Raw genomic sequence first — 23,146 nt, forward strand, 5'->3', positions numbered from 1 at the left:
TGCCTGGGAGTTTTTTTAATAAACATCAACAAGAGTGAACTTGTCCCCTCCCAGAAATAGGTCCATTCGAGTTGTCTTCAACCTACCCTAGAATTAAGAAGGCCTTTCTTTCAGTAGCTCACATTGGGAAATCAGATGACTATCTGATCAAAGAGATCCTCCAGATGCTTTGTGTCATGTCATCCTTCATACATTTGGTTGATAGGCTAGGAAGCACATTTGGCCCTGCTTCTCCTCCTCTTGGCTCAGTGAGCCCCACATGAAGGTCCTACAGGCCAAGAGCATCCCAACTTCAGTAGTCCAGGACTTCCTAATATGATGGAAGCATCCTCATGATCTTTCCATAGGGGTGCCTTTCCTGGATCGTCAGGGACCAGTAATCATCACAGACGCAAATGTAAGGAATTGGCTCCACACTGGTAATATGAGCTTTGCCATGCATGCTTCAAGTGCATCTTATGGTATATCTAAGCTCTTATTGGACTTTTTCCCTCCTTCCTTTTATATTGTCACTATAACAAATTATATTTGCACCAAGTATAACACACTGTCTAGATATTGGGCCTAAAGTTTTTGATGAAAATACTCCGGCACCACTTTTATCCTTATTGTAAAATGGTCTTATTTATTTGATGATAATCCAAAAGACAATTTTTATAATGGAAGATAGCTATAGGTGGTATGATCATAATGATTATTTTACATTACTTGATGACATATGCTTCTACGCAGCAGCTTTCTGAAATATTTAGTCGGTTATATTCTGGCAAAGTTTGTGTATACTCAGTAGACTTTTTCTTTTGGAGAAACTTGCCTTATGGAGGAAGCATATAGTGCATGTAGGACTGTGAGTCAGGAAACTGTGTGTTCTATTCTGGGTTCTGTCACTGACATGCTTAGTGATCTTGGACAAGTCATTTAACCTTTATGTGCCTCAATTCCCCATTTATACAATGGGAATAATACAACTCTTTTATAAAGCCTTGAGAACTACTGATGAAAAATGCTGTAAAAGTACTGTGTTTTTATTTATTATGTAGCAAAGCCTTTAGTCGGCTGCAGTCATATTATGCATTTGTCTTATAATCAATGAGCCATAGTGTCTTTAATCCACTTGATGTTGTTGCTGGAACAGCAGTATCTTTTAAGAAAAATATCTGTGACAAAAACTAAGACAGAATTGAAGAAGCAGACTACTGAACCATATAAATTATGGGTTCTTGGGAGTGCACATCAACATGCAATGCTTTTATTTGTGGTGATCTTCAGATTTTCAACTGTCAATCCAAATAGACTTAATAAATTCAAATAAGTCACTAGTAGATAGTGGTCTTCTAATAAAACATTAGAAGAATTTGTACTTGGAATCAGTATTTCCTGCTTCTAATTTTTTTTCCTATTTAGATACTGGACATTGAGCAGAACACTTGAAGAACAATAGACATCTAGAGTGGTCTGAGATGTTGGTCAAGTGAATGTTACCATTTATGCCAGAGAAGTTTTATCAAACCTTAACAGATTGCCTGGTTTTGAAGCTTTGTTTAAAACATCTGTTGAGGCTTCAGACACCTGTTACCAGAGTTTGGTGAAGAATTGACAGCCATCTTACCAGTCCTACTGGCTGCGAGTCCCTGACTGTACTATATAAGCATGTTTTTAAGATTATTCTTTTGATCACTGAGGAAAATTACTGTATCAGAAGAGTCGATTCATCATGGGGAAAATCATTGGGTGAGTGGGTACAGTAGAAGACTGAAAAGCTTCAAAGCAGAAAAATGTTTTTGGAAGCTGGGAAGTTAAAATTAAGCTTCAAAACTGTGTCCCATCCCCTGAGTGGTTCATTGCCAGTTTTCATTTGAAGACAATAAAACATTATCTTGCTTTGCACTTCCTCATCATGTGTGTTTTGCTTCATCCTCTCTACCACCAATTGTATTCTGTTAAGAGGATGAGGTAAGAGAGAAAAGGGTGCATATCTTAAGGTTATTTATTATGCTCTTGGTAACATCAAAATTTAGAAAAAAATTCTGTACTGTAAGTGAACAGTTTCTAAAAGCATTTGATGCTATCCCAAATTTTTGGAAGTACAATGTTTTTTGGCTGCATTTTTTGAAAATTTTCTAGCTGTTGAATCAAATTTTAAAAAGCATTAGAAATTTGAAGGTCAAATTAGTATTCACTTATGTTCATATTTAATGCTCACTGAGATATTGACTAAATCTTCCTTTCCCATATGGCTTAAAAATCTTTACACCTTGTTTTTAATCCTGCAAGATAAAAAACATTTAATATTTATATGCATTTAACAACAAGCTACAGTCTTCAGGACATTTCTATCTATTGTAAAGTGTTCCAGCATGTCCAGTGTACATGTTTATAGACCACTTAGCTTGTTTAATTATTTACCAATTATTTTTTGCTGTATCATTGGAAGAAAATAAAAATTAACTTGAACTTTATCCTGTTGTCCAAATCAAGACATTTGAAAAGTTTTATATACATTGTTTTTCATTATTTAATCTTTGCTCCTTTCTACACTTTCTAGTTCCTGCCAGAAATAGAAGTACTAAAACTCCAAGAGGCTTTTCTCATGATATTTTCAAGTCAGTTTTGCAACTCAAAAGTTTTATTTGGAGAAACATCTGATCACTCAATAGCAGTTCTCTTAATTTCTTATTGTAGAAGATCATTTAAATGTGATGGTTCCCTCAGTACTGATGATAACTTGTTATTAGCAGGAAAACAAGTTGGGGAGGACAGAGGGAGACTAGAGGAACTAAGTGACAAATAAAAGGAAGAACAGAGAAGCAACGAGAGGAGAGCAATATACAAGAAAGCTACAGAGAAAATATTTTTTACTGAAATCAATTAAAGTTGAACCATGGAAGATGTGTATGTAGTTTAGAAAGGTAATGTGAAGAGTGGGGTTATCTAAGCTTTCCAATATCTTTGATGTTGATTTTCCTTCCTCCATTTTGTTGCCAAATGCTTTTCTTTCTCTTCTGTTCTGCCACTTTTTCCCCCCTGAATGGGTTGTATTCCCTCATATCTTCTCATCTTTTTTTTCCATTAAGCCAAACATGTTAGTTCCATGATTTTTATTTGGAGTGGGTTTACTTAGGATAGGGAAGGGAAGGGAAGTGGGTGAGAGGGACAGAGTGAGGAGAAGAGGGTAAGAGAAGCAGGTGTGGAATGAAGCTGAGGTGAAGAGACCAGGAGGAAGGAGAGGGTTGGAATAAACAACCAGTCACCAAAGGGCAGAGAAAGTCCAGTCAAAATTGTACTTTTGCCGAAAGTCCAGAGTATCAAAGGTCCCTGCTTTGGCTGCGTCTGCCCCTACTGGCTGGAGTCTGTGGCTGGCTCCTCTCTACGGTTTTCTCCCAAGTACATATGGCAGGTGAGAGGGGAAGCACCAGTCTGTTTGTGGGTGTGTTTCGTTTGCACAGTTCTAGGTTCAGAGAGGTGCTGGGGATGGGCGTAGGGATAGCAGTGGCCCCAGGTTGGCCTCATTTTACTCCCTCCCTTCCAGTTCAACTGTTCCTGTTTTGGCTGGTTCTGCGCCTATTTTCTGAGTCTGTGGCTGACTCTACTCTTCAGTTTTGGTTTGAAGTACGTTTGTTTCTAAAACATTTGTACAGTAGATGTCATTTGCACTATTAACAGTAATGCCTGGATTTGCTATTTTTTGACATTTCAAATCTTGTGATAGAGAATCGAAGAGGTCATCTGAATGATGTCCAAAAGGAAATTATTTGTATTCTTGTATAGTCAGTTGATTTCTGTGAAATATTGCATCCTGGTTCATTTTAGAGTTTCTAGAAACTACTGTTGTTACTACTACTACTAATAAATAAGATGGTTATGAATTCTCCCTTCCAGTGGCAAAAACAGGAAAAAAACAAAACTTTGATGATCTCTTTTCACTTATATAAAAGCTATCTTGTACAGCACTGACCACACAGTCAGTACTTAAATTATAAATTGTAATAATTTAGCAATATGCATCGGGTGCTGTAATAACACTTATGGGGAATGGAGAATCCTGATGCTCATTGGACTCCATTCTTCAGGGGCTCAGTGCTTCAAGTGCCTTGAGTTCCCTGGTGCCTATTTGAAATTTTACCTTCTGTGCCACTAGAGATTTGAACATGACAACATGGGTGGTTCATACCTCAGTGCCTTGGAAATTTGGCACCGTGATGACTCAAGACCTCAGCTTTTTGGAACATCCAGAGTTCAGTGCTTTGTCACATTAGGTTCTCTGGTGCCTCTGAACAGAGCAGAACAGTATCTGGGGTTTTCACAGCCTTAATGCCAGTGGTGATTGGTGGGTTGAGCAGTAAAGCACCTTGGTTGTTTCAAAAAGCTTGGCACCAAGTGCCTCATGTGCAGATTAAAGTCCTCTCACCCTTAGGGTTGATCCACCACCAGTGGTAATTGATATTCCTGTGTCTTTGACACCTCAAAGAGCTGGGTGCCCTTTTGCCTGTGGAGATCAGGGCTGAAGCATCTCAGGGGCTCAGAGTGCTGGTACCTGTGGAGTTCTGCATTTTGGCTGCTCAGGACTCCAGTGTTTGTAGAGCTCGGCAGCTCAGTAATTCGGTGCCTGGGTGTTCCAGCTCCTCAAAAGTTCAAATACTCAGAGGCCAAGCACCATGATGCCTCTGCAGATCTCACTGTGATGACTCCGGAGCTCAGTACCCTGCACCCCAGCATCTTTAAAGTTTTGTATATTGGATATTGGTGCCTCACATCAAGGCACCTCAACATAGAATCATAGAAATATAGAGCAGGAAGGGACCTTAAGAGCTTGTCTAGTTTAAATCCCCATACTGAGGCAGGACTATGTATGCCTAGACCATCCCTGACATGTTTGTCTAACCTGTTCTTAAAAATCTCCAATGATGGAGATTCCACAACCTTCCTTGATAACTGTCAGGGCTGTAACATAGGTGGCCTGGCCTAGGGTTTAGTGTCCGGTGAGGGCAAAAGGTCCAGGAGCCAAATGCCAGGATTCAGGCCATGTTGGAATATCAGGAGATCAGACTTGAGAGACAAACCAGAGGGCAGGAATCAAGCATCAGTTACCAAGAGTCAGGCCAAGTCGGAATACCAGGGGGTCAGGGATCAGATGACAGGAACAGGTAAACAGCGGACCAGCAGGGCAGAGCACATTTGTACAGACAACTTCCTGTTTCCTCCTCTGGCTTAAATAGAGGCTGTGGCCCAAGCAGGCGCTCTCTCAATCAGAGGACAGGCCCCAGTTGGGCTTCATGGACCCCGGTCCCAGCTGCTGTTTGTGAGCAGTAGGTGGGGGATTGGAGTATGATGGCTCCCAGTACCCCCACAGACCCACATTCAAGACCCAGGGGGCCTGACAGTAATCTGTTCCAGTGCTTAGCTATCCTTATAGCTAGAAAGTTTTTCCTAATACCTAACCTTAATCTCTTGATGTCATCTGCAGATTTTATAAAAAATACTCTCCACTCCATTATCCAAGTCATTAATGAAAATATTGAATGGTACTGGACCCCAGACGTACCTTGCTGGACTTAGCCACATACACCCTTCCAATTTGACAGCAAACCATTGACAACAATTCTTTAAGTACAATTTTTCAACCAGTTGTGCACCCACTTTATAGTAGTTTTATGTTTGATCTCTAGAAGTGCCAGTACTTTGGTTCAGGCCTCTCCAGTTGCAGGTACACTAACAGAAATCCATTATTTTCTCTCTCAATTTGTAAGGTACTGTTTCTGTAATCACCTTTTCAGATGTGTGTGGCAGGGGCCAGTGTATCAAAGTTTGTCAGCTGCATTCTGATGAAGAATATTCTCATTTCAGTCTTTAAGTCACTTAGCTGAGTTCTGTCATTGGTGCTTCAAAGTCCCAATGGTGCTTTCTGTAGGGAATGAATGCTTATACCCTCAATGCCAAATAGAGGAGTTTTGAAATGTGGTACAAGCAGGGCTCCATACATAATTTTTCATGCTCCTCTTGAAGACTGACTATCTCCTTTTTTGTTTGTCCCTAAACCTCTGAGTTCCAGAAGGTGGGACTGGATGACTCGAAACTGCTCTGTTCACTCCCTCTGAAGCATCTGGCATCAGCCACTGTTGGAAGACAGGATACTGGGCTAGATGGACCATTGGTCTGATCCTATATGACCGTTCTTAGATTCTTAGTCTGATTCCAGCTCCAGGACTAATTTGGACTCCATCTGTCTGCAACTTTTTGATTTATCAGTGATTTCTGAAACATTTGGTCAGTATTCCGTATAGGCCTTGTTATGATAATTGGGTCTAGAAATGTTACCCTAATTGTGAACTCAACTGTAAGAAGTGAGTGAAAGTTTATAGAATGTTCCAATCAGTGATAAATGTTGGTGGGAAGAGGTGCAAAAGGGAGACAGACCAAATTTATCGTATCAAAAATGAGGTTTTATATGAGGTATTTTCCATGAAACCATGTCGACAGGCATTAATTGTATTCCCATCCTTTGACTAAATGATGTATCAGTTTTTCCATTGTTTCTCCTAAGGTTGCTGTCAGGGTAACTCGCCTATAATATCCAGGTCATCCTGCTTACCCTTTTTGAATGTCAGTATGGCAATAGCACTTTTCCAGTCTTCTGGAATTTCCCTGGTATGCCAAGATTTATTAAAAATTAACATCAGTGGGCAGGAGGGCTCCTCAGCCCACTCTTTTCATACTTTTGGGTGCAATTTAACTGGGCCTGTTGATCTTAAAATGAAAGTAAAGATATTAGGTAAATTCCTGGCCCCACTGACTTTAGTGGGGTTAGGATTTCACCCGCTATCTCTGCCGTTTCCTTCAATTGTTTCTCCCAGTCACCAACATTTTCTCTTTTCACTTTCAGTCAGCTAACAGCTCCAAATTCTGGTCTCTGCTAGATGCTGATACAGCCTATCAACTGTATCATCCAAATCTGAAGATACAGAGATATAGGGCCAGGTCATCCTTTGTGTAACTGGCAAGCCAGGGACTCTTCTGTTGGGTGTATAAATATGAGTGAGGTTGAGATATGTGGGAAATTATCTTTTAATGGGATGCCATCAGATTTTAACCAAAGATGATGCAAAATGTTATAAATGTAATTTGTTCAATATTTTATATTAAAATTAATAGTACTAATCCCATTATGATTAAATATAGGGAAATCATTGCTTACTTTTTTCAGCAAGAGGTTCTTTTCATCAAATGATTTTTAATTCTAGCCAGCAGTCCTGAAACAAAGATCTTTGATTTTTAATAATTTGTATTCATTTGCCACAGACATCTATACATGCAACATTTTAAATTACTTAGATCAAATAAATGTAGGCAAAGGATTGTAGGAACACAGGAAACACAGCTGTCAAGGTTCTTTCCCCACTCTGAACTCTAGGGTACAGATGTGGGGACCTGCATGAAAATCTCTAAGCTTAACTACCAGCTTAGATCTTCTTTTGCTGCCACCACCCAAATTATTTATGAGTTATTTGGGAAATTCTGTCTACCTCCCCCACCAGAATATTTCCCTCCCAAGTACTATAACCCTTCCCTGGGTAGCCTTGAGAGACTTCTCCACCAATTTCCTGGTGAACACCGATCCAAACCCTTGGATCTTAAAACAAGGAGAAATTAACCCTTCCCCCTCCTTTCCCCCCACCAATTCCTGGTGAGTCCAGATCCAACCCTCTTGGATCTTAAATCAAGGAAAAATCAATCAGGTTCTTAAAAAGAAGGCTTTTAATTAAAGAAAGAAAGGTAAAAATCATCTCTGTAAAATCAGGATGGAAAATAACTTTACAGGGTAATCAGATTTAAAGAGCCCAGAGGAACCCCCTCTAGCCTTAGGTTCAAAGTTACAGCAAACAGAGGTAAACCCTCTAGCAAAAGGAACATTTACAAGTTGAGAAAACAAAGATAAACGTAACACACCTTGCCTGGCTGTTACTTACAAGTTTGAAATATGAGAGACTTGTTCAGAAAGATTTGCAGAGCATGGATTGATGTCCGGTCCCTCTTAATCCCAAGAGCGAACAACCCCCAAAACAAAGAGCACAAACAAAAGTCTTCCCCCCACCAAGATTTGAAAGTATCTTGTCCCCTTATTGGTCCTTTGAGTCAGGTGTCAGCCAGGTTACCTGAGCTTCTTAACCCTTTACAGGTAAAAGGATTTTGGGTCTCTGGCTAGGAGGGATTTTATAGTATTGTACACAGGAGGGCTGTTACCCTTCCCTTTATAGTTATGACAACAGCATAGTGTCTGTGAGATACATCAGATCAATAGAGAGAATATGAAAATTTCAGTGTAACCACCACAAAATGGTTTGCAATATATACAGACAAAAATGGATAACTAGACTTTTCTACAAAGTATATGTTATGGTCAAGGCACACAATATATCTGATTCACAAAATGCATGCATCGTCTAAGACAATTTGCAAGTTACTTGCAACACATATAGGACAGTCGAGTTCTCTCACAGGTTCCACACACCTGAAATTCAGTAGCTAGCTCAGAAAAAGATCAGTTGTTTGTACTAGTTCAGAAGAAACTTTAATTGCTTGTTGTTCCTATAATCTGTAAAACATTCTGTTTGTTTCTTGTAGAACCTGTGCTCCTTTTAGATAAAATTAATCTCAAGAATCTGTTTCTTACATTGGAGTAGGAACATCTTAAAAAAAAACATATTTAAAAGAAGCAGTGAGAGATAAAAAGGCATCTTTTAAAAAGTGGAAGTCAAATCCTATGAGGTGAATAGAAAGGAGCATAAACACTGCCAAATTAAGTGTAAAAATGTAATAAGAAAAGCCAAAAAGGAGTTTGAAGAACAGCTACCCAAAAACTCAAAAGGTAATAAAATGTTTTTTAAGTACATCAGAAGCAGGAAGCCTGCTAAACAACCAGTGGGGCCCCTGGACAATCAAGATTCAAAAGGAGCACTTACAGATGATAAAGTCATTGTGGAGAAACTAAATTAATTCTTTGCTTCAGTCTTCACGGCTGAGGATGTTAGGGAGATTCCCAAACCTGAGCTGACTTTTGTAGGTGACAAATCTGAGGAATTGCCACAGATCGAGGTGTCACCAGAGGAGGTTTTGGAATTAATTGATAAACTTAACAGTAACAAGTCACCGGGACCAGATGGCATTCACCCAAGAGTTCTGAAAGAACTCAAATGTGAAATTGCGGAACTACTAACTATGGTTTGTAACCTGTCCTTTAAATCAGCTTCTGAACCCAATGACTGGAAGATAGCTAATGTAACTCCAATATTTAAAAAGGGCTCTAGAGGTGATCCCGGCAATTACAGACCGGTAAGTCTAACATCAGTACCGGGCAAATTAGTTGAAACAATAGTAAAGAATAAAATTGTCAAACACATAGAAGAACATAAATTGTTGGGCAAAAGTCAACATGGTTTATATAAAGGGATATCGTGTCTTACTAATCTATTAGAGTTCTTTGAAGGGGTCAACAAACATGTGGACATGGGGGATCCAGTGGACGTAGTGTACTTAAATTTCCAGAAAGCCTTTGACAAGGTCCCTCAGCAAAGGCTCTTACGTAAATTAAGAACTGGTTAAAAGAGAGAAAACAAAGGGTAGGAATAAATGGAAAATTTTCACAATGGAGAGGAGTAACTACTGTTGTTCTCAAAGGGTCAGTCCTAGGACCAATCCTATTCAACTTATTCATAAATGATCTGGAGAAAGGGGTAAAAAGTGAGATGGCAAAGTTTGCAGATGATACTAAACTGCTCAAGATAGTTAAGACCAAAGCAGACTGTGAAGAACTTCAAAAAGAACTCACAAAACTAAGTGATTGGGCAATAAAATGGCAAATGGAATTTAATGTGGATAAATGTAAAGAAATGCACATTGGGAAAAATAACCCAAACTATACATACAATATGATAGGGGCTAATTTAGCTACAACTAATCAGGAAAAAGATCTTGGAGTCATCATGGATAGTTCTCTGAAGACATCCACACAGTGTGCAGCGGCAGTCAAAAAAGCAAACAGGATGTTGGGAATCATTAAAAAGGGGATAGAGAATAAGACAGAGAATATCTTATTGCCCTTATATAAATCCATGGTAAGCCCACATCTTGAATACTGTGTACAGATGTGGTCTCCTCATCTCAAAAAAGATATACTGGCATTAGAAACGGTTCAGAGAAGGGCAACTAAAATGATTAGGGGTTTGGAACCGGTCCCATATGAGGAGAGATTAAAGAGGCTAGGACTTTTCAGCTTGGAAAAGAGGAGACTAAGGGAGGATATGATAGAGGTATATAAAATCATGAGTGGTGTGGAGAAAGTGAATAAGGAAAAGTTATTTACTTGTTCCCATAATATAAGAACTAGGGGTCACCAAATGAAATTAATGGGCAGCAGGTTTAAAACAAATAAAAGGAAGTTCTTCTTCACACAGCGCACAGTCAACTTGTGGAACTCCTTGCCTGAGGAGGTTGTGAAGGCTAGGACTATAACAGGGTTTAAAAGAGAACTGGATAAATTCATGGAGGTTAAATCCATTAATGGCTATTAGCCAGGATGGGTAAGAAATGGTGTCCCTAGCCTCTGTTTGTCAGAGTGTGGTGATGGACGGCAGGAAAGAGATCACTTGATCATTACCTATTAGGTTCACTCCCTCTGGGGCACCTGGCATTGGCCACTGAGACAGGGTACTGGGCTGGATGGACCTTTGGTCTGATCCAGTACAGCCATTCTTATGTTCTTATTTAAGAAAGGGAGGGAAAAGGGTAAAATAAAATCAAACCTATTACAAACATCAGTAATATTAGACATAACTCATGTAGCTCTAAACATTTGTTAATAAAGGACAGAAAGGTTTCTAATTTGAGGGAGAGACCTGTGCGTACCTTAAACCACTTTGGGCTGAGGCTGCCAAAGAACAAGTTTCAGAATCAATGACCTTCAAACAGCCCCATTGTGGCTCCCCCCTCAACTGCTCAGGTCTTATGAAGCACCAGTGAGGACTTAACTTGTAGAACTTAGTGTTATATACATATCAAAGGCTCCTTTGATACAAGGATATTTTTAAAGAGAAACAAAGCAAATTAATATAATTTTAAAATATGTTTGCTCTATTATATCCGTGTAGGTGGCTCCAGTCTGAAGTAGGGTGTGGCATTGGGCTGTCACAGAGAGCAAGTGTGTGTAAAATGAGGGTGTGGAGGGGAGTTTTTCAGTAGTTATATGATAAACATCGCTGTTACTGTTACTGGTTCAGCATATAATTCTAAAAACTAAGGCCCAGATCTTCAGCTGGTGTAAAGCGATATAGATTCATTTAAATCAATAGCCCTGTGCTGATTTACATCAGCTAAGGATGAAGCCCCCAGTATTTGTTTGCAGGTCACTTTTAATATTTCCCTTCTGGTTTTAGTTACCTGAGGTTTGTCTCATTGGTACTGTCCTCTTTCTAAGGTTGATCTTGTAGAAGAGTAAAGTTACAGTTTGTGTTCTTTATGCTTATTTGCTACTGCCAGTTGTCCTCCTACCTCAGTAACCAGATATTGTTTCCTTCCCATTATAAAAACCATTGAATTAAAGGAAAGTATCAAAGAAAAGCAAATGCTAATGTTGGTGAAGTCAGTTAGTAGACCTTCCAACTCCATGCAAGTAGCTGAGAAAGAGTCAAATAAAAAGAATCAACAGATTCAATAGATTGCTTTTAGGAATTTTTCATATTTCTTTGTAGAGAGAATTTCATTGTAACCTGTTAAAATACCCAGCAGCTGAAAGAAAATTAATGCCATAGGTACTTAAACCTTTTTTCCCTAGGGAAGTCTGATATGCAAAAATAAATAAATCAAAGTCGTTAACATCAGTATTTTGTTTAAAAGTGAGATTATACAACCTGGAGTGTTCTATTCCACTGTAAAATTTTCTTTAAAGCCAGATGAACTTGGAATAGTTTATTCAGAATTTACTTTTGTTCTAGGATTTTTGAGGGAATCCCATGTATCTCTGAGATCTCTTTATGATTCATAGGGTTGGTGGTCTTACTTTTTTTTTAAAAAAAAACCTTATGTCCTAGGCAAAAGCTTTATTTGTCTTTGTTATTTGTCAGTTTCTTTTCCTTCAATGAAACTTGGGCTCCAGTGTTAATACCTACTATGTAGAAATTTTGGACCTATTGTATATGTCATACCAGTGCTCCCCAGCTAAACTTGATGTCACTATGATTACAGTTCTTGTTTGGTTCCCTGAGCTGACATCCATCTGTCACCTGGAGATTATGTGAAAATGGTATTGTAATAAAATGGATGTTTTAAACAAAATACTTTTTTTCTGCTTGCATGGTCGCTAGCATGTGCAATTTTACCACTAAACAAGGCACAAAATATCAAGTAAACATAATTATGGGAAAATCTCAGAGCTGTTAGATGTTTAATATCTGACTGAAATATTTTCAGTTGCCATGGTTTCATATTGAAAAAATGGCTTCTGTTTACTATGAGCTGACAGGAAACAGCATATGCAAAATTGTTTGTTGTTTTGGACCAGAAAAAAAAAATGCATGGTACGTCAAGCATATGTCAAGAGGTTTGTGGCTTTCTTATTTATTTTTTAATTTGTCCTTTTAGTTTATTATATTATCATACTGATAAAGATAAAAAACTAATAGGCGAAAAGATATACTGTACTGGAGCTATATTGACATGTTCATCTGTTGTTAAGGCTGTGTCATAGTTTAGGAGATAACCTCTAAAATTAGCAGCCTAAGTTAGATGTCAAAGTTTGGTTTGAACTGTAACATCATCTAGAAAATTTCAAGCAAGTGGAACTGTTAAAGAAAATATATATAAAAATGTGCTTAACATCTAGTATTTATAATCCAAATTATCTGATGGAGCTTGTAATAGTGTTACCAGGCAAATGTGGAAGCTGTTTCGTGCAAAGACATAGAATCATAGAATATCAGGGTTGGAAGGGACCTCAGGAGGTCATCCAGTCCAACCCCCTGCTCACAATAGGACCAATCCCCAACTAAATCAGCCCAGCCAGGGCTTTGTCAAGCCTGACCTTAAAAACCTCTAAGGAAGGAAATTCCACCACCTCCCTAGGTAACCCATTCCAGTGCTTCACCACCCTCCTAGTGAAAAAGCTTTTCCTAATATCCAAACCTCCCCCACTGCAACTTGAGACCATTACTCCTTGTTCTGTCATCTGGTACCACTGAGATCAGTCTAGATCCATCCTCTTTGGAACCCCCTTTCAGGTAGTTGAAAGCAGCTATCAAATCCCCCGTCATTCTTCTCTTCTGCAGACTAAATAATCCCAGTTCCCTCAGACTCTCCTCATAAGTCATATGCTCCAGCCCCCTAATCATTTTTGTTGCCCTCCGCTGGACTCTTTCCAGTTTCTCCACATCCCTCTTGTAGTGTGGTGCCCAAAACTGGACACAGTACTCCAGATGAGGCCTCACCAATGCCAAATAGAGGGGAATGATCACGTCCCTCGATCTGCTGGCAATGCTCCTACTTATACAGCCCAAAATGCCGTTAGCCTTCTTGGCAACAAGGGCACACTGTTGACTCATATCCAGCTTCTCATCCACTGTAACCCCTAGTTCCTTTTCTGCAGAACTGCTGCCTAGCCATTCTGTCCCTAGTCTGTAGCAGTGCATGGGATTCTTCCATCCTAAGTGCAGGACTCTGCACTTGTCCTTGTTGAACCTCATCAGATTTCTTTTGGCCCAATCCTCTAATTTGTCTAGGTCCCTCTGTATCCTATCCCTACCCTCCAGCGTATCTACCACTCCTCCCAGTGTCATCTGCAAACTTGCTGAGTCCACGCCATCCTCCAGATCATTAATGAAGATATTGAACAAAACTGGCCCCAGGACCGACCCTTGGGGCACTCCGCTTGATACCCGCTGCCAACTAGACATGGAACCATTGATCACTACCCATTGATCCCGACGATCTCGCCAGCTTTCTATCCACCTTATAGTCCATTCATCCAGCCTATATTTCTTTAACTTGCCGGCAAGAATACTGTGGGAGACCGTATCAAAAGCTTTGCTAAAGTCAAGGAATAACACGTCCACTACTTCCCCCTCATCCACAGAGCCAGTTATCTCATCATAGAAGGCAATTAGGTTAGTCAGGCATGACTTGCCCTTGGTGAATCCATGCTGACTGTTCCTGATCACTTTCCTCTCCTCTAAGTGCTTGAGAATTGATTCCTTGAGGACCTGCTCCATGATTTTTCCAGCGACTGAGGAGAGGCTGACTGGCCTGTAGTTCCCCGGATCCTCCTCCTTCCCTTTTTTAAAGATGGGCACTACATTAGCCTTTTTCCAGTCATCCAGGACCTCCCCCGATTGCCATGAGTTTTCAAAGATAAACATCTCACTGGTGAGCTGTCACTGTGTCTCACATGTAGTTCACCAGATGTATCTGTGGAAGGCACTGATGGGCTGGCTGTGCTGGTTGAGGAAAGGAATCTCTTTCCTAATTTTGAGAAATGGGGAAAAAAGCAATTCCGAGTTTGATGAGGTAACAGATTCAGAGGAGACAAAATTAGAGGAAAGAACAGCATCGCCTGGTGCAGAATCACCCTCCCCCAAGCGTTCCCTGAGGCATGGGCGAAAAGTCCATTATCCCTTTCACTTAACTCGGGGGTAGGGGAGGGTACAAGGAACAGAAGGCACCCATTCACAGACCTTTGATGGTCTGGAATGCGGTTATGTTACACAGCTGAAAATATTTCTCCTGTTCTAACTTTACAACCCCTTTTAAACAAGGTTACCTTTTCTTTCTGTTCTCTCTCTTTACTTATGTTTGTTAAATAAAGTAAATGGATTCGAGAAATAAATGTTCTTTATTGAGTAGAAGCAGTGGGCGTGGGGTTGGCTTTACAGGGACAGTGATACAAGTTAGGTGAAGGTTTGGGAAAGCACAATGCAGACAAGCAGCTCACATTACTGTGACTCATTATTGAAATGGCTTTTCAAAGCCTCGTGGATACGCAACGCCCCTTACTATGCTCTTCATATTGCCCTGGTGTCTGGCTGCTCAAAAATGGCTGCCATGCAATCTGTCTCAACTGCCCACCCCCGCGGAAAATTTTCCCTCTTTTTTTCACAGATATTATGGAGCACACAGCAGGCAGCTATAACCATGGGGATGTTCTCATTAAGGTCCAACCTTGTTAGTAGATTTCTCCAGCGCCCTTTCAAACAACCAAAGACACTTCAACCACCATTCTGCACTTGCTGAGCCTATAATTGAACCGTTCCTTACTGCTGTCCAGACGGCTGGTATATGGCTTCATGAACCATGGGAGCAAGGGGTAGGCTGGGTCCCCCAGGATAACTGTAGGCATCTCAACATCGTCAATGTTAATTTTGCTACCCTTCGTAGCAGAAGTCGATTATTGGCCCTGCACACTTGGAGCACAGCAGCTCCCACGGTTGATTTACCTACTCCAAATTGATTCCCCACTGATGGATACCTGTCTGGCATTGCAAGCTTTCAAATAGCGATCACCACTCACTTCTCCACTTCAGAGCAGCTCTCATTTTTGTGTTGCTGAACTGCAGGGCAGGGGAAGCTCTGCACAAAGTTCCTGGAAGGTGGCCTTCCGCATTCGAAAGTTCTGCAGCCACTGCTCATCATCCCATACCTGCAAAACAATGTGGTCTCACCAGTCAGTGCTTGTTTCACGGGACCAGAAATGGCGCTTAACAGACTGCAGCTGCTCCGTGACTGCCATCAGCAACTGTGAACTGTTTTTTTTCAATGGCTTGCAGCAGGGCTGCTTGCAGGACATCGCTATGTTCTATGCGGCGGCCCCTACTTTGGCTCTGGAAATACTGCAGGAGAAGACGCAAGGTGTTTGAGATGCTCACAGCAAGAGTACACAGCTGAGCAGGCTCCATGCTTCTGGGGTTATGGCATATGGGCGGCGATTTTAAGGCACAAAAACCACTGGGGTTGTTTGCGTCGGCATCCCATGATGCACTGTGTTCCCTCTTTCACATCAACAGCAATGTTCCTATTCTCTCCTGCGACAATGTTTTGGTCCTATGAGGCAGTGCGGCAAGTTGCACTTTGGGATAGCTACCCACGATGCACTGCTTTGTGCATCGATGCAGGTGCTGCTAGTGAGGACACACTCCATCGAGACAATGAGCATGGTGTGGTCACGCACAATCGACTTCATTAATTAGGGGGATCGAGGTCAAATTAGATAAAGTTGACTTAATTTTGTAGTGTAGACAAGCCCTCAGTTACAGGCACGTGGTCGGAGAGAGAGAAGCTCTCCCAAGGGAGAGGAGCTCCCAGAATTGAGAACCACACACACCAAGGAGGAGGGCTTTGCAACCCCTCAAACCAAGGGGAAAGATTTTATTTCAAGTTTATTTTGAATTTAATTAAAGTAGAACCACATCATGGAATTTAATCTTACATCTGTTTGGATTTAAGGGACCCTGAGAGAAGGGAAACTAAGGCAGGAAGTGCATGCAGCGCCACATAGCTCAGCAGGAGGTGCCATAGGGCAGGCATGCCCCACAACACTTCACAAAACTCCCCGGTCCTCAACAATTTATATATGTTAAATATAAATATTTTATACATTATAGTGGCCTGACAGCACCACTATAAACAGAAGTCATGACACAACACTAACTCTAAAGGTAGACCTTTCTAAATCCTCTAAAATCAGCATGCTTAGTTGGATTCCTTTTAAATTTAGAATGCCTGAGGAGGGTGCAGACTAGGGTTAGTGATTCAAATTTGGAGTCATGTAGAGATATAAGCCCCCCCGAAAAAGCCATTATTTTCAAAAAGTGTCTAGGTCTGTTTTTTTGTGTTTTGCGCAGAGCTAGAGCTCAAACTGCTGACGTGATGCAGGTCAAAATGGTCTCAGTCTGCCGAGTTTTACCCAGGATAGTGCACTGCACCCACTAAATCTTTGAGGAACTCAAACTGAGAACGCTATTTAAGAAAATGTACATTTTTACAGTGTGCATGTGCCAATAGAGAAAACAGCTAGAGGGTTTCCATTCCTGCCGTTTTATATGCTTTAAAGCTTGACTCTTGTAAGTGATCTAAAATCCAAAGCGTTACTTGGCTTGCTTTGAAATTTGGTGTACCTCTTGGGAGTTTGGGGGTAGCATTAGTGATCCAAATTTGGGATCATTTGACTAAGGAGTTCCTAAATTACAGGACCCCAAAAACCTTTGTTCCTGCTGCCTTGTACTGTTAAACTTCGAGATACAAATGACTGGATGAATTACCTCTTTGACCTCTTTGAGATTGAGAATTCGTCCTTCAATTAACATAATTTAAGGATAAATTAATCACAAGCCCCCACCTAAAACAGAAGTAGTTTTGTACTGAGTGGCTGGAACCTGTTGCAATTTGAGTCATGGGTGACAGATTTATTTTGGGGAGAACATAATCCAAGTCTTTGGGAGGCAAATTAGACATGTGAATACTTCTTGAGAGGGGAGGCATTTTTGTGGATGGAGTAGTGAGGGTATAGGGGGAGATGAATTTGAGGCTGCAGCGAGGGGAGGGGGGTCCTGGGGAAGAGGTGGTAGGGGAGGGGAGAGAGGTTGAAGGCTCAGATGAGGGAGGTGTGGGAGCTCGGGGGGTAGAGGGATGGGACACTGGGAAGGAGGACATGGGGTGATTGACAGTGGAACTGGAGGAGAATAGGGGAAGGTGCACGTTTCAGCCCCACATCTTCCCTCCTGTGTGTGCGTGCCCACGTCTGGGGGGGGGGGCTCTTGTTCCTTTTGGGGGTCTGAACCCACTTGGTGCTCCCCTCATATGAGCTGGCATATGGGAAGCTGTGGCACTCTGGGTGTGTCTGAGCACCTCTCACTGCTGTATGTTCTAGGATCCAGGGGCTCATACCTATCTATAGGAGTTGAATCACCCACACCCCGTTATTGTGAGCTGGGCTCTTGTGGGGGTGCTGCCCTTTTGGGAGGCCCCCCCACCTGCCCCCCATGTGAGCCAAGATCTGGGGAAGTCCTACTCCTTTGGGTGGGGAGATAAGATCAGGCATACTTTATACATATCACAAGCTGTAAGCACAAGGGGGATGACAACATCCACTGAGGTAAATGGAACAATTCACGTGTCCCAACTGTTGTTTCAGATTGTATTCATCTCCATGAGGTGTTCTTATCTGAGAACATCACATTGAGATGAATGGGCCACTTCACCCCTTTGAGAGATTCCAATGTTGCAGATAGATGCGTAGAGGAGCACTTTCTCTCTTTCCTATTTAAAGGATGATGCTTATAAAAGCTCTAAAATATGCATGCTTGCACAGATTTTATTGAAATTTGCTTTACGTCATGGGAGTGGTGGTTAGTTAGTGACCCGAATTTAGACTCATTTGAGTCAGGGGTTCTGGAGATATAAGACCTGAAAAAATAGCCATTGCCCCAAAAGTTTCTAGATGGCTTTTTTTCCCCCCCAGAGCTAGAGATCAGACTTTTGCTATGATGTTGGCCAAAATGATCTCAATTGGTCAGTTTTTACCCAAGGTAGTGCATGGCAGCCACTGAATCTTTGGGGAACCCAAATTGTGAATGGCATTTAAGAACACATTTATGTCTTTGCTTGCGTAGATGTGCAATTTGGAAGGATTACAGTCCACAGGTCCCAATAAAGAAAAAAATAGTGGGAGGGTTCCTATGCATCCATTGTACGCTTAACTGGATAGTTCAAGGGAATGTGCTGATGCTATTGCCCCGGGTGACTACCCTGCCATTTCTACTCTGAACCTTTGTACATATGTACAATAAAGAATGATTTAATAACTCATATTTCTGTTATTCCAACTGCATCTTGGGAAGTTTTTTTAAGGGTTTTTTGTACTAAAGAAATATTTATTGAATGTTTTATGAATTTCAGAGCGAGAGCTCTGCATAGCCTTTTTCTGCAACATTGATGTTATATATTCCTTTATCCAGTATAATGAATGCATACTTTTGATGATGCCTTGTCTAGAGCTAATTTATTTTTTAATTAAAGTTTAGATCCAATATTTTGTTGAAATCACCCGCTAAGATTATAGATTCAGTATCCATACTGATTTGGCCCTTCTTGATTTTATCGATCCATTAGAGGTAACTGTGCAGCTAGTTGATGTTTGCAATGAAGAAGATATATTTTGGTGTTCTGTACGCTGTCAGCCTTCCTATTGTGAGACTGTGATGTTTTGGGGTTCAACTCAGACCAGTAAGGAGTTGTCATCAACTGCCTTGTAATCCTAGCTTTGCTGCTGTGGCTCACAGCCTGGATACCAATATCCAGCAGACAAGCATGCAGTTCCCTGAATGTCTGTGTACTGTGCAGCTCTGATTCAGCAATCTGACCCCAACAACCTGCCCCACCCTGGTCTCCATCAGCCTTGGTTACTACTTGCAAAGTGACCCCACTCCTACTCCAGAACGTCCCCAAAACTGGCTGCCCTGAAGTGCCCAGCCCTGTCCTGGAACACTCAGACAAATAATAAGGTTTGTTGCGCCTTTGAAGAGACAAAAGCACCGTTTATTACTTCAGCTGGAGTTAACAATCCTTTCAATTCAACCAGAACACTGGTTTGGTTTACATTAAAAAATAAATTAAGTTCACTAACAAAAAGAGAGTTTTTAAGTGAGTTCAAGTGCAAGGAATAAAGACCAAAATGGTTACAAGCAAGTAAAATTAAAATATGCTTTCTAGTGGCTAAGCCTTAAAAAGCTACAGTCTTGGTTCAATGTAGATTCCTTACCAGTCTTTCTTCTTTCCAGCCATGGCTGATTTCTCTGAGTGAGGTCCTTCCACAGAAATATGAGGTGCTAGTTTCCCTAGTCTTCCTAGGTGAAAGATGCCCAAATGGCTCTATGTATCCCCTTATATCTCTGAGTTCATTAACCCTGCTTCAAGAAGCAGGATGACTTCATGCTGTTCTTCCCTGCCTGTGTGTTTCCCACCCCCTGCTGATTTTTATGTAAATAGGGCTTCTATTGTTTTGATTCCACAATGCTACCTTTGGGGCTGAGGAAAAATCTGTTTCTCCCTATGTTTGGTCACAGACTTTAAAGCATATTATTAGTGAGTATTCATTATTCTTCACAATGATATTCATCACCAGTGTGTTACAGGCTTTCATAAAACACATTACTTGATACACTTTTATAATACAGCAGCATTGTATACAATCAGTTGATTCAATTGCTTATCATTTGAGGTTCAGACCCCTGCAAGAGGCGATCTCCCCCACTCGCTAGGTTCATGGCTTTGTTTACTTTTTATGTAAATACATTTTCATTGTCACTGCCTGATGACCAGGCTGGTAAGACAAACAAATACACATTCCTTTGTCTACGGCAGACTGGGCTTATGCATTGCTTTCCAAACATATTTTAAGAACATAATTCCTAAAACTCTTCGAACCTACTCCATATGTATATTATGCAAGAATATTAATGATGATTAGTGAGTCATTAGTTTTCCAATTATATATTAGATGCCACCTTTTGGGTATATAACATGACAACAGTGTGTTAAGTGTAGTGATTGTCAGGTCTGACAAGTTGCTGTCACAAAGTGGTGAACCACCATGGGCCTCTGTGTCACAGAGACTGACAGAAATCTCAGGAGACTAGAAGTTTGACTCCTGAGGGTAATTCTAGCATTGAACAGCGCTATCGAAGCTCAAGACTTGCTGTCTTACACCACTATCTTCAGACTACCAATACCATTTCCTCCACATTCCAGCAAGTGCCTTTTTGCTCGTGATTGGCAATGTAGCTCTTGTTGCCTTGACTTATCACTTCAGTTCTACATTATTATTCTGTACCCATTTCCTGAATGAAGGCAGGGAAGAAAAAGTTTTAAGAGACACTATAAAGATAGTTGAGGACAAAAGGTTACTATAAAGATAACATCTTAACAGGCCAGACAGTGGGTGTTGGCTGCAGAGTATACTTTCCCAGAATAATCTGAAACTGTAGTTGCTGAAGAACGATAGATCATCAGAAATAAATTTTTTATCTTGGAAAAGCATGCCCTAACCTCAAGTCATTGAGTTCATAAGAAGGGATTACATTTCATTTGTCCTCCCACCTTTGTCTCCCAAGACTAACCTAATAGTCACCTCTAAAGTTTGTTCTTGATACAGATATCTGCGCAGAAACCACCACTGGTTACTTTAGCTGCTATGAGATCTTAAGTTATCCTAATACAGTTGTGATAAATAGAGTATCTTGTGTTACACTGAAATTGTCCGTTTAGTTAATGAACTGTAATCTTGTTTGTATAAATTATTGCTGACCTGGGAAGAAGTTTCTGTTGGAGTTTTGTTGGTTCTATATGTGTTACAGTAACTGAAGTGTTATCAGTAACTACTTTTAGTGAAGTAAGCAAATATTACATAATTTATAAACCTAATTATTGCTTTAATTTTCTTCCCTGTGCTCTAGGATACCAGATGGTCCCATTGATCAGGGGCCAGCTGCAGGAAGGGTACATGCTTTAGAAGAGCAGCTTTTAAAGGCCAAAGAACAGATAGAAAGCTATAAGAAGCGAACAGGAGATGGTTGGTAGAGAGATGTTTTCTTTTTCTTCTTAAACAATATCACAAATGTTTCAATTTCGTCATGTACCACTTCACTGGAAATGCTGATATGTTTATGCTTTTTAATAGCAGGCATGGGGAAAGACCATGAAATATTGAGAAGAAGGATTGAAAATGGAGCCAAGGAACTTTGGTTTTTTCTTCAGAGTGAACTGAAGAAGTTGAAAAATTTGGAAGGAAGTGAACTCCAAAGACAAGTTGATGAATTTCTATCTGATCTGGGTCACCAGGAAAGGTACTAGTGCTAGTTGCTACTACATTTTTATTGTATTAAAGACTACAAACTGATTAAGATACTGGGACATTAATTAGATTCCTTGCAAAGGGGGAATTGCTACTGTCTGGATTAAAATATCATGACTGGAACATGAGCAGCAAATTATATCTGTATGTTAGGGGTCATTGAGTAAACCTTCTGTTTTGTCCATTAAGTCTTAAATAGAAGATGGAAACTCTGCTTGGATATTTTTATATGTATTTTTAATTTTGTCAGTGAGAAACCTTCATCGTTTATTATGGCTGCCTACTCATAGTTACTTTTCTCTCTCTCTTTCTATGACACCTAACAAAACACATAAAACATTTAATTTTAGATATCTTTTTTCAATATTTTAGTATGAAATGAATGATATTGTTCATCAGCATACAGTATAACTGGAATTACATTAAGACGAGAAGATGTCCTGATAATTTCAGGACTTATAGCCTTTTAAGAAAAAGCTATTTCTCCTCCTAATTAAAGGTTAACAGAACATTTAAGATAAAAATGTAACTTTCCTTTAATTGCATTGCCATCATAGTGCTGTATAGAGATACCTGAATTGTGTTTGCAGTTGAAGCTGATCCTAAGCCTTTCCCATTACTAAAAGTGTCTTTCATCTGAAATTTGTCTTTCATGTGAAATGAAAACATTTTAGTACTAGTGTGTTCATGCAGAACAAAATGAATCCAAGAGTCATTATAAATACAGTGAAAACTGTCCTTAGGCCTATTATATTTAAAAGCTTATGTTCCCAGTAGGATTCTGGTCTCATTAGTGAACAATAAAAGAAAAATTGTTTTGTTAACACAACTTACCACTGTGAAGTCGTCTCCCCCTCCCCCCTTTTTAAAACTAAATTAAGAGATCCTCATACGTTAACATCAATAGCAGTGTTAAAAGGAGTTCTGAAAAATTATCTGGTCTTACAGGAATACCTAGTAAGAATCTTCTTTTCTTTGAAATTCATTTTAGCAATCATGATTATGCTGAATTTTTCTAATAAAAATAGTATGAATTTAAAGTATTAGGAGAGCGGAAAGAGACATGGTCTACTAATTTTTTAATTTGATCCTTCAGAGCCAGCAGTTTATAGATGCATACAGTTTAAGTCAAGGGACCATTAGATCAACTAGTCTTACCTTCTGTGTCTTGCGGGACATTACATTTTGCCAAATTATTCCTGCATTGAGACCATTAAATTGTATTTGACTAAAGCATAATTTGTGTTTGGCTAAAGCATATCT

The 23,146-nt window shown here is 40.2% G+C and overlaps 1 protein-coding gene across 6 annotated transcripts in view; it reads left to right on the plus strand.

The window, feature by feature from the left end:
- FUT8 (fucosyltransferase 8) overlaps positions 1-23,146 on the plus strand; it is a 270,218-nt gene that overhangs the window by 175,310 nt on the left and 71,762 nt on the right. For all 6 annotated transcript variants that reach the window (XM_024210899.2, XM_024210895.2, XM_024210897.2 and 3 more), the window contains 2 exons: positions 21,486-21,601; positions 21,710-21,875. In XM_024210899.2, the coding sequence (XP_024066667.1) occupies positions 21,486-21,601; positions 21,710-21,875 (282 nt within the window). The remainder of the gene's footprint in view (positions 1-21,485; positions 21,602-21,709; positions 21,876-23,146) is intronic.

Source organism: Terrapene carolina, unplaced genomic scaffold (genome assembly GCF_002925995.2).
Source record: "Terrapene carolina triunguis isolate 2854851 unplaced genomic scaffold, T_m_triunguis-2.0 Scaffold96, whole genome shotgun sequence".
Lineage (NCBI taxonomy): Eukaryota > Metazoa > Chordata > Testudines > Emydidae > Terrapene > Terrapene triunguis.